We start from the raw sequence: 12,944 nt of genomic DNA on the forward strand, positions 1-12,944 counted from the left end.
CACATCACCAACACAAGGCCTCTCACCCATACACAGCACCCACACAGGGCCTCTCACCCATACACAGCACCCACACAGGGCCTCTCACCCATACACATCACCAACACAAGGCCTCTCACCCATACACAGCACCCACACAGGGCCTCTCACCCATACACAGCACCCACACAGGGCCTCTCACCCATACACAGCACCCACACAGGGCCTCTCACCCATACACATCACCCACACAGGCCCTCTCACCCATACACAGCACCCACACAGGGCCTCTCGCCCATACACAGCACTCACACAGGGCCTCTCACCCATAAACAGCACCCACACAGGGCCTCTCACCCATACACATCACCAACACAAGGCCTCTCATCCATACACAGCACCCACACAGGGCCTCTCACACATACACATTACACACAGGGCCTCTCACACATACACATTACACACAGGGCCAATCACACATACACATTACACACAGGGCCTCTCACACATACACATTACACACAGGGCCAATCACACATACACATTACACACAGGGCCTCTCACACATACACATTACACACAGGGCATCTCACCCATACACAGCACCCACACAGGGCCTCTCACCCATACACGGCACCCACACAGGGCCTCTCACCCATACACAGCACCCACACAGGGCCTCTCGCCCATACACAGCACCCACACAGGGCCTCTCACCCATAAACAGCACCCACACAGGCCTCTCACCCATATACATCACCAACACAGGGCCTCTCACACATATACAGCATCCACACAGGGCCTCTCACACATATACAGCACCCACACAGGGCCTCCCACACATACACATTACACACAGGGCCTCTCACACATACACATTACACACAGGGCCAATCACACATACACATTACACACAGGGCCTCTCACACACATTACACACAGGGCATCTCACACATACACAGCACCTACACAGGGCCTCTCACACATACACATTACACACAGGGCCCCTCACACATACACATTACACACAGGGCATCTCACACATACACAGCACCTACACAGGGCCTCTCACACATACACATTACACACAGGGCCCCTCACAAATACACATTACACACAGGGCCTCTCACACACAGGGCCTCTCACACACGGCCTCTCTCTGTCACAGGGAGACCCTGGAGATGAGTGACCCTGAGTTTCAGTACTCCGAGATTCCGAGGCCTCACACCGCCTGCTCCCACCACAAGAAGAAGTCCCGCGTGCAGAACCTAACCACTGTGTATCCGTACGGAGACCCCGCACACATCCAGTACAGGAACGTGAGTGCACCTCTAGGACTGTGTGCCCAGGGGAGCTAGGATCCAGACAGTGGGACCTCTAGGGCTGATATGATGTGGATGTGAAGGGTGTGCCTATTTGTGTTTGTGTGTTGCACTCTGTATCTGTAGTTTTTGCAGTGTATATTCCTGCGTGTGTGTATTCCTGCGTGTGAGTGTCACAGTGTGTATTCCTGCGTGTGTGTCGCAGTATGTATTCCTGCGTGTGAGTGTCACAGTGTGTATTCCTGCATGTGTGTCACAGTATGTATTCCTGCGTGTGAGTGTCACAGTGTGTATTCCTGTGTGTGTCACAGTGTGTATTTTTCTGTGTGGGATGCATTTTGTGTTCCTGTGTATTTTCCTGCGTGTGTGTCGCAGTGTGTATTCCTGCGTGGGTGTCGCAGTGTGTATTCCTGTGTGTGTGTGTGTGTGTGTCGCAATGTGTATTCCTGAGTGTGTTTGTGTTTCCCTGTGTGTGTTTGTGTCGCAGTGTGTATTCCTGTGTGTGTGTGTCACAGTGTGTATTCCTCTGTATGTGTGTTACAGTGTATTGCAGTGTGTATTCCTGTGTGTGCATGGGACGCAGTGTGTGTCAGTGTGTATTCCTGTGTGTGTGTGTGTGTGTGTGTGTGTGTGAGACGCAGTGTGTATCTCCTTGTGTGTCAGTGTGTATTACTGTGTGTGTATGTGTGTGATGCAGTGTGTATCTCCTTGTGTATATTCCTGTGTGTGTCGCAGTGTGTATTTGTGTCTCGCAGTGTGTATCCGTGTGTGTGTGATGCAGTGTGTATCTCCTTGTGTATATTCCTGTGTGTGTCGCAGTGTGTATTTGTGTGTCTCGCAGTGTATATCCCTGTGTGTGTGTGTGTGTGTGTGACACCGTGTATATCCCTGCACTCCCAGAGCATTGTTGACCTGATGGGCATCGACGGCCTGATGTACAAAGGACGCCTGGAGAAAAATCTTTACAGCCACATTCCCGAGAGAGACCCCTCAGGTGAGTGTCAGCTCTGCGGCCCAGCGCCAGCCCGGCAAAACCCACGGGGCTCCCTGATAATGCCCCTCTCCTCTCCCCAGTGGCGAAGACTCCCCACCCTCCCTACCGGATAGAGAGGGCCCGCGCCTCCACCGCCCAACCCGCCGGGAGCACAACACCCCCCATCACACGTGAGTTTAACGGGGGGAGGAGCGATGCTCTGCAGGGGGAGGGATGCTCTGCGCAAGTAGCAAGTTAGACGCACTCTGCAGGGCTGTGGCAGGGGAGGGGGTTAAAGGAGAGACCCTCAGCAGGCCCTTCTCACAGCGCTGCCCGTATCCCGAGGCCAGGTGCATTGGAGGAAATGAGTTGAGGGAGCGATGCTCTGCAGAGCGCCATAACCAGCTTCCTTCCCGCCTCTCCCCCTGCGCAGGGTCTGCGTCTCGCTCGGCCCGGAGCTGTCGCACTCAAATCCAGATGCTGGCTGTCACAGAGACCTTCCCCGACTCCCCCAGCCTCCCACAGCGACCGCTGAGCGCCACAGAGAGGCGGCCCAGCCAATGAGGCGAGCCGCAGAGAGAAGCGGCCCCAGCCAATCAGGCGAGCCGCAGAGAGAAGCGGCCCCAGCCAATGAGGCGAGCCGCAGAGACGCGGCCCCAGCCAATGAGACGCCGCATCGCACCTCATCTCATCATAATGACTTCTCAACACAATCAAAGCACAATCACACCTCACCACATTCACATCACAATCACACCTCACCACAATCACATCACAATCACACCTCACCACATTCACATCACAATCACACCTCACCACCATTACGTAACAATGACATCACAATCACTGTCGTGACCCCAGAAAGCCCCATTCTCTCCCAATTCTGTAATGAGTTTTTTATTCGAGTGTACAGTATAACAATAAATCCCTTTATTTCCGAACACACGCTGCCAGAGGCTGAGATCCCACCTCAAAGATCAGTCCCGCCCAGGGCCGCAGCGACTGAAACGCTGGGCGCACATTTAATGGGTTAATACTAAGTATTCTTATTATGAAGTCAATTTAGGGTCAAATGTACTAAGCAGTGCGACTCCTGAGTACGTCTTCCAGCACGGCGTAGTAAAAAGGACCCTAACGTCTCTTATAGCAGGGACGGCCAACGCCAGTCCTCATGGGCCACTAACAGGTCAGGTTTTAAGGCTATCCCAGCTTCAGCACGGGTGGCTCAATCAACAACTGCACCACCAGTGCTGAAGCAGGGATATCCTGAAAACCTGACCTGTTGGTGGCCCTTGAGGACTGGCGTTGGCCTCTCCTGCCCTAGGACATTAGATAAAGATTGTTAAAATCCTCCACGGTTCTTGTCTCTCACGAAACCGATGTAAAATACCTATAGTTGTCCGATTTAAAGACGCCCGCTCCATTTAACCCACGAAACACTGTCCTTAGCTCATCCTCAGAGGTTCTGACCCTTCCCTCTAAGGAAGCCGATGGCACAGAGAGGTTGTGAACAAAACCCCCTCCTGTGTGGGACTGTCGCTTTAAAACACTCCATCAATAACCCCCCACCTCCCCATCCTCCTCACCCCCCCATCCTCCTCTCTTCTCTACCATTACTCATTGCAGACGGTAGAAAGCGGGTGTCCATTTAAAAAGAAATAAATAAACCTGCCAAAAATAAATATCATCAACGAATTGTTCTAAAACGGAGGTAAGAGATCAGGATCAGGACTGGGGTTGTGGAGGTAATATCAACCACGGGCTTTTTAAATACTTGATACAATATATTTTGGGGCACATACTCCCTCTATGCTGTAGTATAAAGCAGGGACGGCCAACGATTCAGCACAGGTGGCTCAATCATAATCACACCTGTGCTGAAGCAGGGATATCCTGAAAACCTGACCTGTTGGTGACCCTTGAGGGCCGGAGTTGTCCCCCCCCACCCCTGGTATAGAGCTACACAGAGTATAATTGCACACATTTAATGGCGTCTTGCTATATATAAAGTGGCTGGGGATTCATGGACTGCAAAAAGTAGTGATATTACGGGGGGCGGGGGGGGTTCTTTTGGGTTAAAGTGCACCCGGCCCCAGCGCGACAAGGCAGCCCTGGCAAGGGTTTGTGTTGAGGGTAATGGTTTTGCTTAGTACCTGCGGGCCTGGGGCTGCTCTGAAGATACTCTGCAGTGGCGTAGACTGCATTTCCGGGCGTCTGCCATGAAAGTCCTGTCAAGATGCGATGCTTTGCCGAGAGATCTCCAGGCAGAGAGGCAGTGCATGGTAACGGAGGAGTGATGCTCTACTGGGGGCAGGAGAGGAGGTAACAGTGTGGTGCTCTGCGGGGGGAGGTAGTAGAGCGACGCTCTGCGGGGACGCAGCACGAGACCTTCCTGCTGTAGTATTCTACGGTTGCGATACTCTGCAGGAAGACTTAAGAGGGTTGACACTGCCATAGTAGCTAATAACGAGAGTCTGCAGCCGGATCAAGGACGCAATGCTCTGCAGACGCTCCCCATCTTTGGCTGTTTATGCTGGTGACCCCTAAATAAGTTGCATCCCAGTCATATCTTGCATAAAACAAGGAGTAAGGGCAAGGCGGGGCACATGGGGCAATAGCCACCTCCTGCCCCACTCACCCACCCCAATCTCATCTCTCTGCTTCCACAGTGGGGTTCGGATCTGCCCCTCCTTGTGAGGGGGGGGCGCTGTGCCACGCCAGGGGTGGGAATCCACGTGCTCATCTGCAGCCCCCGCGGCTCTGGGTGAGAGTGCCCGCTGGCGCCGCCCTGCTGGAGAGGGGGAGACGTGGCCAGCGAGGAGAGGTAGCCGCTGTCTGAGGCCTTCAGCCGGGAGAACATGGTTAGGGTGTCCGGGAAGTTTGGAGGGGTGGCGGGGGTGTTGGTGGGAGTTCCCATCTGGGGGGAAGCAGAAGCGAGGGAGGTTATACTACAATACAATACCCATTAATAGATAAGGAGACACCTTACCGCTTATCTGCCACTATCTCTACTCCCTCCTAACCCCCTCCCTCCATTCTCTCTCCCCTCCCTCCTTTCTTTCCCCTTTTATCTCCCTCCATTCCCTCTATCTCCATACCTCCATTCCCCCACATGCATGTGGGAGGGTGTTTTTGATCTTGGCATAGCCCTGTGTCATAATCCCCACCATTATTGTTGTTTTAATTGCAATATAGTCAGCCGGTCCCTTTAAGGTTTAACTATCCAATGAGGGTCCCAGGACTGGTTCTCTATGTGCTTAAATAGCACATACATTCACTGTGGCTCCATTACCCCTGAAGAAGTGACGTCAGTAGTCACGAAACGCGCGTAGGGTGGAGCTTAGACTGCACGTGGAACTGCGTGCCCGAGCTGGCTGAGGAGAGGAGCAGCGGTGTATTAGTGACGTCATCTGAGGTAGACCTGGCGCTCCGAGTCGCGGCCGTGAGTAGGAGATAGACCCGGGGAGCTCTCACCGACACGCGGAGCTCTCACCGACACGCCGAAAAAGGGGGAAGGGTCCTCAGGCGCGTTGTTCTGCTTGTGGCTCCAGGGCGTATAAAACGTAGGAAATAAAAAAGAGAGAGAGGGGGACCACAGTGAGAAAACAACTCAGTAAACATATATATCTCACTTCTTCATTCAGGGGGGTAGACAGTGAACATTCAATGTGGGAGGAGACACACTCACATCAGGTGTCTAATCTTGATTAGATGACTTCTCCTCTATATGGGGTGGGATGGGTTGAGGGTGAGGGGATGCCTCCTGGTATCTTCCTCAGGGAAATAGGAAAAAGGGAAAAATAGTGTAATACAATTTATTAACATATAAAACAAAAGAGATTAAAAACTCACAAGCGGCCAAATACTATTGGCATAGGGAGGAGATGTAGCCAGACTCCACAGAGCGTCCCTTTCAGAGATGGGGTGTCTTGTGTTGTCTGGTTCCCAGCTGGCAGACTCTTCCTGTCCGTGCGTGGAGTTCAGCTGGCCGCAGAAAAGATGTCCAGACGCCCGTGCACAGGCTGGGTCTTTCTCCGTCTGCCTTTCCTCTCCGCACACACGTTGCACAGCCCCTGTTCCGTTGCGCATGCGCAACCGGCGAGATGCTGGCCCAAAAACTGGAAAGTCAAACTCCTCACTACGGTGGCCTGTGGTAACCAAAAACCGTCAGACGCGTCACTGAGGAAGCAATAGCGAAACGCGTCTGACGGTTTTTGGTTACCACAGGCCACCGTAGTGAGGAGTTTGACTTTCCAGTTTTTGGGCCAAAAAGATTAGACACCTGATGTGAGTGTGTCTCCTCCCACATTGAATGTTCACTGTCTACCCCCCTGAATGAAGAAGTGAGATATATATGTTTACTGAGTTGTTTTCTCACTGTGGTCCCCCTCTCTCTCTTTTTTATTTCCTACGTTTTATACGCCCTGGAGCCACAAGCAGAACAACGCGCCTGAGGACCCTTCCCCCTTTTCTACTGTACATCTATACAGAGGCTGGTGAATCACCTCTGAGAGACTCGGGCAGCGGAACTGCATTGTGGAAAGGACTGAAGTTACATATTGAACAGTAGGATATTCCTTTGGCGCAACTTCTCTATTTTCCCTATCACCGACACGCCGGCCCGCGGAGCTCTCACCGACACGCGGAGATGTCACCGACACGGGGAGCTCTCACCGACACACAGAGCTCTCACCGACACGAAGCACGGGGAGCTCTCACCGACACGCAGAGCTCTCACCGACACGAAGCACGGGGAGCTCTCACGACACGCGGAGCTCTCACCGACACGCAGAGCTCTCACCGACACGAAGCACGGGGAGCTCTCACCGACACGCGGAACTCTCACCGACAAGCTCTCACCAACAAGCTCTCACCGACACGCAGAGCTCTCACCGACACGCAGAGCTCTCACCGACACGCGGAGATGTCACCGACAAGCTCTCACCGACACGAGGAGCTCTCACCGACAAGCTCTCACCGACACGCAGAGCTCTCACCGACACGGGGAGCTCTCACCGACACGCGGAGCTCTCACCGACACGCGGAGATGTCACCGACACGCGGAGATGTCACTGACACGCGGAGTTCTCACCGACACGAAGCACGGGGAGCTCTCACCGACACGCGGAGCTCTCACCGACACGCGGAGCTCTTACCGACACGCGGAGCTCTCACCGACACGAGGAGCTCTCACCGACACCCAGAGCTCTCACCGACACGCGGCACAGGGAGTTCGGACTGACACTGGGAGCTCTCACCGACACGCAGAGATATCACCGATGCGACGAGCTCTCACCGACACGAAGCACGGGGAGCTCTCACAGACACGCGGAGATGTCACCGACACGCGGCACGGGGAGTTCGGACTGACATGTGGCCCACGGAGCTCTCACAGACACGCAGCCCAGGGAGCTCTCACCGGCACGCGAAGCTCTCACCGACACGCGGAGCTCTCACCGACACGCGGAGCTCTCACCGACACGCGGAGCTCTCACGGACACGCGTTGCTCTCACCGACACGCGGAGCTCTCACGGACACGCAGGCCGCTCCCTGCACCTGAAAGAGAGGGAGGTGTATATAAGCAATTAAGGAATACACAATATACATACACACGTGTGAAAGCGTAGAAATAAAATCAATGAGTCAAGGGTTCAAAGTAACAAGTGAGTTTATCAGCACCATGGTACAAGTGAGAGAGAATTCAAATTTGAACTCATGCCTCTGAAGAAATATTGCTTAGTATCACATTTTTATACATTTCAAAAATGAGTAATACGCCCCTTAAGGGGGCTGGCTTAGAGATAAATAACAATATGATGACTTATACAGAAATACATATTGATACATAAATATGCTTCACATTGCTATATTCTTATCCTATAATTCACCATAATGTGGGCCTCTTGAGCTGCTGACTTTAAGGTTTAGCCCTGTGTGTTACTGTATCTGTCAGATAACAGAACCTAAGGTCAGCAGAAATATCTAAGGCAGGAAAAACCTCTTACGATTGCATTTTCAATTTATTACATGACTCGTAGGAATTACACAAGGGCGGGTTACATCTAGAAGCGATATTTTTCAGAATCGCACATTACAGATCATACACGAATAAAACAGATACGCATTCATACAAGCAAACACTCAAAATGGCGGTTAGGCCAAAATGGAGGTGATGATAGCCACACACATTATCTCAATCTTCACACACGTATATACCAATAAGTCAGGAATACACACAGTGCATGTATGTGTGTGTGTATATATATATGTATGCATGTGTGTGTATGTATATATATTTGACTCCCAGAAGAAGACAGTTTCCCATCGAAACGCGTGGGAGTCTTGCTGAGGGGGGCCCCTACCTTTTTCCATCTGACATGGAGTTTTGACCTACCTTTGTCTGTGACATCTACCTACTGAGCGGTGACGTATTCTGCATTCTGTTACCTCCATCACTTGTGTACCCATAACATGTAACCATTGCATCAAATTATATGGCATAATATTTTTACATGTGGTCACAAGATCTCAGTGCAGGTTGTTTGTCACGCAGGTGTGCTTAGACAAAGCCACCTGTACCCTGTATTTGTCTTGCTTTGGATCTTTACTTAGACCCTTGCCTCCAGGTCCATTATGTCTAGGTAGTGTTGAGCCCCCCTCTCCTTTTATATTTCATCCCCTGTTTTAATCACTTTAATAAAATTCTTTTTGTTACACTTTCATTTATGTCCGTGTGCTATTTAAAGGTTGCTTTCCCCTTGTTGTTTTCATATATATATATATATATATATATATATATATATATATATATATATATATATAAATATATATTTCAACACTGGCAATTCATATATATTGAAATATATAGAAACAGGGACTTCCAAATATTTTTACTATATATATGCTTACACACAATAATAATCACAGGTGTATATATGTAATGTAACACAGCGCACTGCTATAAACATTAAAAATTGTCATACAAATTCAAACACTTTCTCTATATAAATGTTTTTATCTCTATATATATCTTGTCTCTCTCTCTATAAATTGTCTCTCCCTCTACATACATCTCGTTTCTCTCATATGTATGAGTGCTATGTGTATCATCCATATCACCTGTGTGCTGTGTACATCATCCATATCACCTGTGTGCTGTGTACATCATCCATATCACCTGTGTGCTGTGTACATCATCCATATCACCTGTGTGCTGTGTACATCATCCATATCACCTGCGTGCTGTGTGTATCATCCATATCACCTGCGTGCGGTGTGTATCATCCATATCACCTGCGTGCTGTGTGTATCATCCATATCACCTGCGTGCGGTGTGTATCATCCATATCACCTGTGTGCTGTGTGCATCATCCATATCACCTGTGTGGTGTGTATATAATCCATATCACCTGTGTGCTGTGTGTATCATCCATATCACCTGTGTGGTGTGTATATAATCCATATCACCTGTGTGCTGTGTACATCATTCAAATCACCTGTGTGCTGTGTGTATCATCCATATCACCTGCATGCGGTGTGTATCATCCATATCACCTGTGTGGTGTGTATATAATCCATATCACCTGTGTGCTGTGTACATCATCCAAATCACCTGTGTGCTGTGTGTATCATCCATATCACCTGTGTGTATCATCCATATCACCTGTGTGCTGTGTACATCATCCATATCACCTGTGTGCTGTGTACATCATCCATATCACCTGTGTGTATGATCCATATCACCTGTGTGCTGTGTACATCATCCATATCACCTGTGTGTATCATCCATATCACCTGTGTGCTGTGTACATCATCCATATCACCTGTGTGCTGTGTACATCATCCATATCACCTGTGTGTATCATCCATATCACCTGTGTGCTGTGTACATCATCCATATCACCTGTGTGTATCATCCATATCACCTGTGTGTATCATCCATATCATCTGTGTGCTGTGTACATCATCCATATCACCTGTGTGCTGTGTACATCATCCATATCACCTGTGTGTATCATCCATATCACCTGTGTGCTGTGTACATCATCCATATCACCTGTGTGTATCATCCATATCACCTGTGTGTATCATCCATATCACCTGTGTGCTGTGTACATCATCCATATCACCTGTGTGTATCATCCATATCACCCGTGTGCTGTGTACATCATCCATATCACCTGTGTGCAGTGTACATCATCCATATCACCTGTGTGCTGTGTGTATCATCCAAATCACCTGTGTGCTGTGTACATCATCCATATCACCTGTGTGCTGTGTGCATCATCCATATCACCTGTGTGCTGTGTGCATCATCCATATCACCTGTGTGCTGTGTACATCATCCATATCACCTGTGTGCAGTGTACATCATCCATATCACCTGTGTGTATCATCCATATCACCTGCGTGCTGTGTGCATCATCCAAATCACCTGTGTGTATCATCCATATCACCTGTGTGTATCATCCATATCACCTGTGTGCTGTGTGTATCATCCATATCACCTGTGTGCTGTGTGTATCATCCATGTCACCTGTGTGCTGTGTATCATCCATGTCACCTGCGTGCTGTGTGTATCATCCATATCACCTGCGTGCTGTGTGTATCATCCATATCACCTGTGTGCTGTGTGTATCATCCATATCACCTGTGTGCTGTGTATCATCCATGTCACCTGTGTGCTGTGTGTATCATCCATATCACCTGCGTGCTGTGTACATCATCCATATCACCTGTGTGTATCATCCATGTCACCTGTGTGCTGTGGGAATCATCCATATCACCTGTGTGCTGTGTATCATCCATATCACCTGTGTGCTGTGTGCAGTGTACATCATCCATATCACCTGTGTGTATCATCCATATCACCTGCGTGCTGTGTGCATCATCCAAATCACCTGTGTGTATCATCCATATCACCTGTGTGTATCATCCATATCACCTGTGTGCTGTGTGTATCATCCATGTCACCTGTGTGCTGTGTGTATCATCCATGTCACCTGCGTGCTGTGTGTATCATCCATATCACCTGCGTGCTGTGTGTATCATCCATATCACCTGTGTGCTGTGTGTATCATCCATATCACCTGTGTGCTGTGTGTATCATCCATGTCACCTGTGTGCTGTGTGTATCATCCATATCACCTGCGTGCTGTGTACATCATCCATATCACCTGTGTGTATCATCCATGTCACCTGTGTGCTGTGTGCATCATCCATGTCACCTGTGTGCTGTGTGCATCATCCATATCACCTGTGTGCTGTGTGCATCATCCATATCACCTGTGTGCTGTGTGCATCATCCATATCACCTGTGTGCTGTGTGCATCCTCCATATTACCTGTGTGCATCCTCCATATTACCTGTGTGCATCCTCCATATTACCTGTGTGCAGTATACATCCTCTATATCACCTGTGTGCATTATAACCTGTGTAAATGCCCATTGTACTGTGCTGCAAAGTATGTGGGCGCTTCATAACTAAAGCAAAAGTTCACACAGTGATATTCTGCAGGGCCCTGGTATGGAAAGGGTTAATGTAGTGATATGCTTCGTGCCGCTGGTACGGAATTGGTTAATACAGTGATATTCTGCAGGGCTACGGTATGGAAGGGGTTAATACAGTGATATTCTGCAAGTTCATGGTATGAAAGGGGTTAATACAGTGATATTCTGCAAGTTCATGGTATGGAAGGGGTTAATACAGTAATATTCTGCAGGGCTTCGGTATGGAAGGGGTTAATACATAATAAATAAAGACATACAATACAATACAATACAGTGATATTCTGCAAGGTCCTGTTACGGAAGGGGTTAATGCAGTGATATTCTGCCGGGCTCTGGCACGGAAGGGGTTAATGCAGTGATATTCTGCCGGGCTCTGGCACGGAAGGGGTTAATGCAGCGATATTCTGCCGGGCTCTGGCACGCAAGGGGTTAATACCGTACATCTATATAGGAAGGAAACTGTTAACCCCTCCCTCCGGACTGCACCATTCCACAGCTGATTCTCCCCCTCCCTCTTCAGCCCGCTTAGTACAGTCCGGGCGTGCTCTTGTTTTCTTGTGGCGATACCGCTCAGCTGTGGCCGCGCGCGTGGTACTCTGGGAGTTGTAGGATCTGTGGGGAGAGGTGGAGGCGTCTGGAGTGCACAGAGTTGTGACGTAGGAACTACAACTCCCAGCGGCACCGACGGCACAAGGGGGCTGTGCTGGAGACAGGAGAGAGGCCGAGGGATAGAGAAGAACAGCGTATGTATGTGTGTGTATAAGTGGGGTTATATATATTATATATATTAATATTATATTATATACAGTGTGTATGTGTGTGTATAAGTGGGGTTATATATATTATATATATATTAATATTATATATGATATACAGTGTGTATGTGTGTGTATAAGTGGGGTTATATATATTATATATATTAATATTATATTATATACAGTGTGTATAAGTGGGGTTATATATATATATTATATATATTAATATTATATTATATACAATGTGTCTGTGTATGAGTGGGTTTATATATGTATATATTATATACAGTGTGTGAGAGTGGGTATGTATGTATGTATGTATATGTATTTATATATACAGTATGAGTATATAGCTATATATTTGTGTATATACAGTACATACATGAGCTTGCATATACAGTAGG

At 49.0% G+C, this 12,944-nt stretch overlaps 2 protein-coding genes across 4 annotated transcripts in view; both read left to right on the forward strand.

Annotated features, from left to right (window-relative positions):
* C11H16orf96 (chromosome 11 C16orf96 homolog) overlaps positions 1-3,215 on the forward strand; it is a 43,527-nt gene extending 40,312 nt beyond the window's left edge. Inside the window, exons 14-17 of the mRNA XM_075566321.1 lie at positions 1,148-1,298; positions 2,202-2,295; positions 2,376-2,465; positions 2,708-3,215. Coding sequence (XP_075422436.1) covers positions 1,148-1,298; positions 2,202-2,295; positions 2,376-2,465; positions 2,708-2,838 — 466 coding nt within the window. The 3' untranslated portion in view covers positions 2,839-3,215. The remainder of the gene's footprint in view (positions 1-1,147; positions 1,299-2,201; positions 2,296-2,375; positions 2,466-2,707) is intronic.
* A 9,177-nt stretch (positions 3,216-12,392) lies between these two features.
* Positions 12,393-12,944, forward strand: part of MGRN1 (mahogunin ring finger 1) — a 29,388-nt gene continuing 28,836 nt past the window's right edge. The window contains exon 1 of one of the 3 annotated variants that reach the window (XM_075566329.1): positions 12,393-12,532. The gene's annotated coding sequence lies outside the window, so the exon portion shown is untranslated. The remainder of the gene's footprint in view (positions 12,533-12,944) is intronic. The other 2 variants (XM_075566330.1, XM_075566332.1) reach the window with 2 other exon arrangements.

Source organism: Ascaphus truei, chromosome 11, assembly GCF_040206685.1.
Source record: "Ascaphus truei isolate aAscTru1 chromosome 11, aAscTru1.hap1, whole genome shotgun sequence".
Classification (NCBI taxonomy): domain Eukaryota; kingdom Metazoa; phylum Chordata; class Amphibia; order Anura; family Ascaphidae; genus Ascaphus; species Ascaphus truei.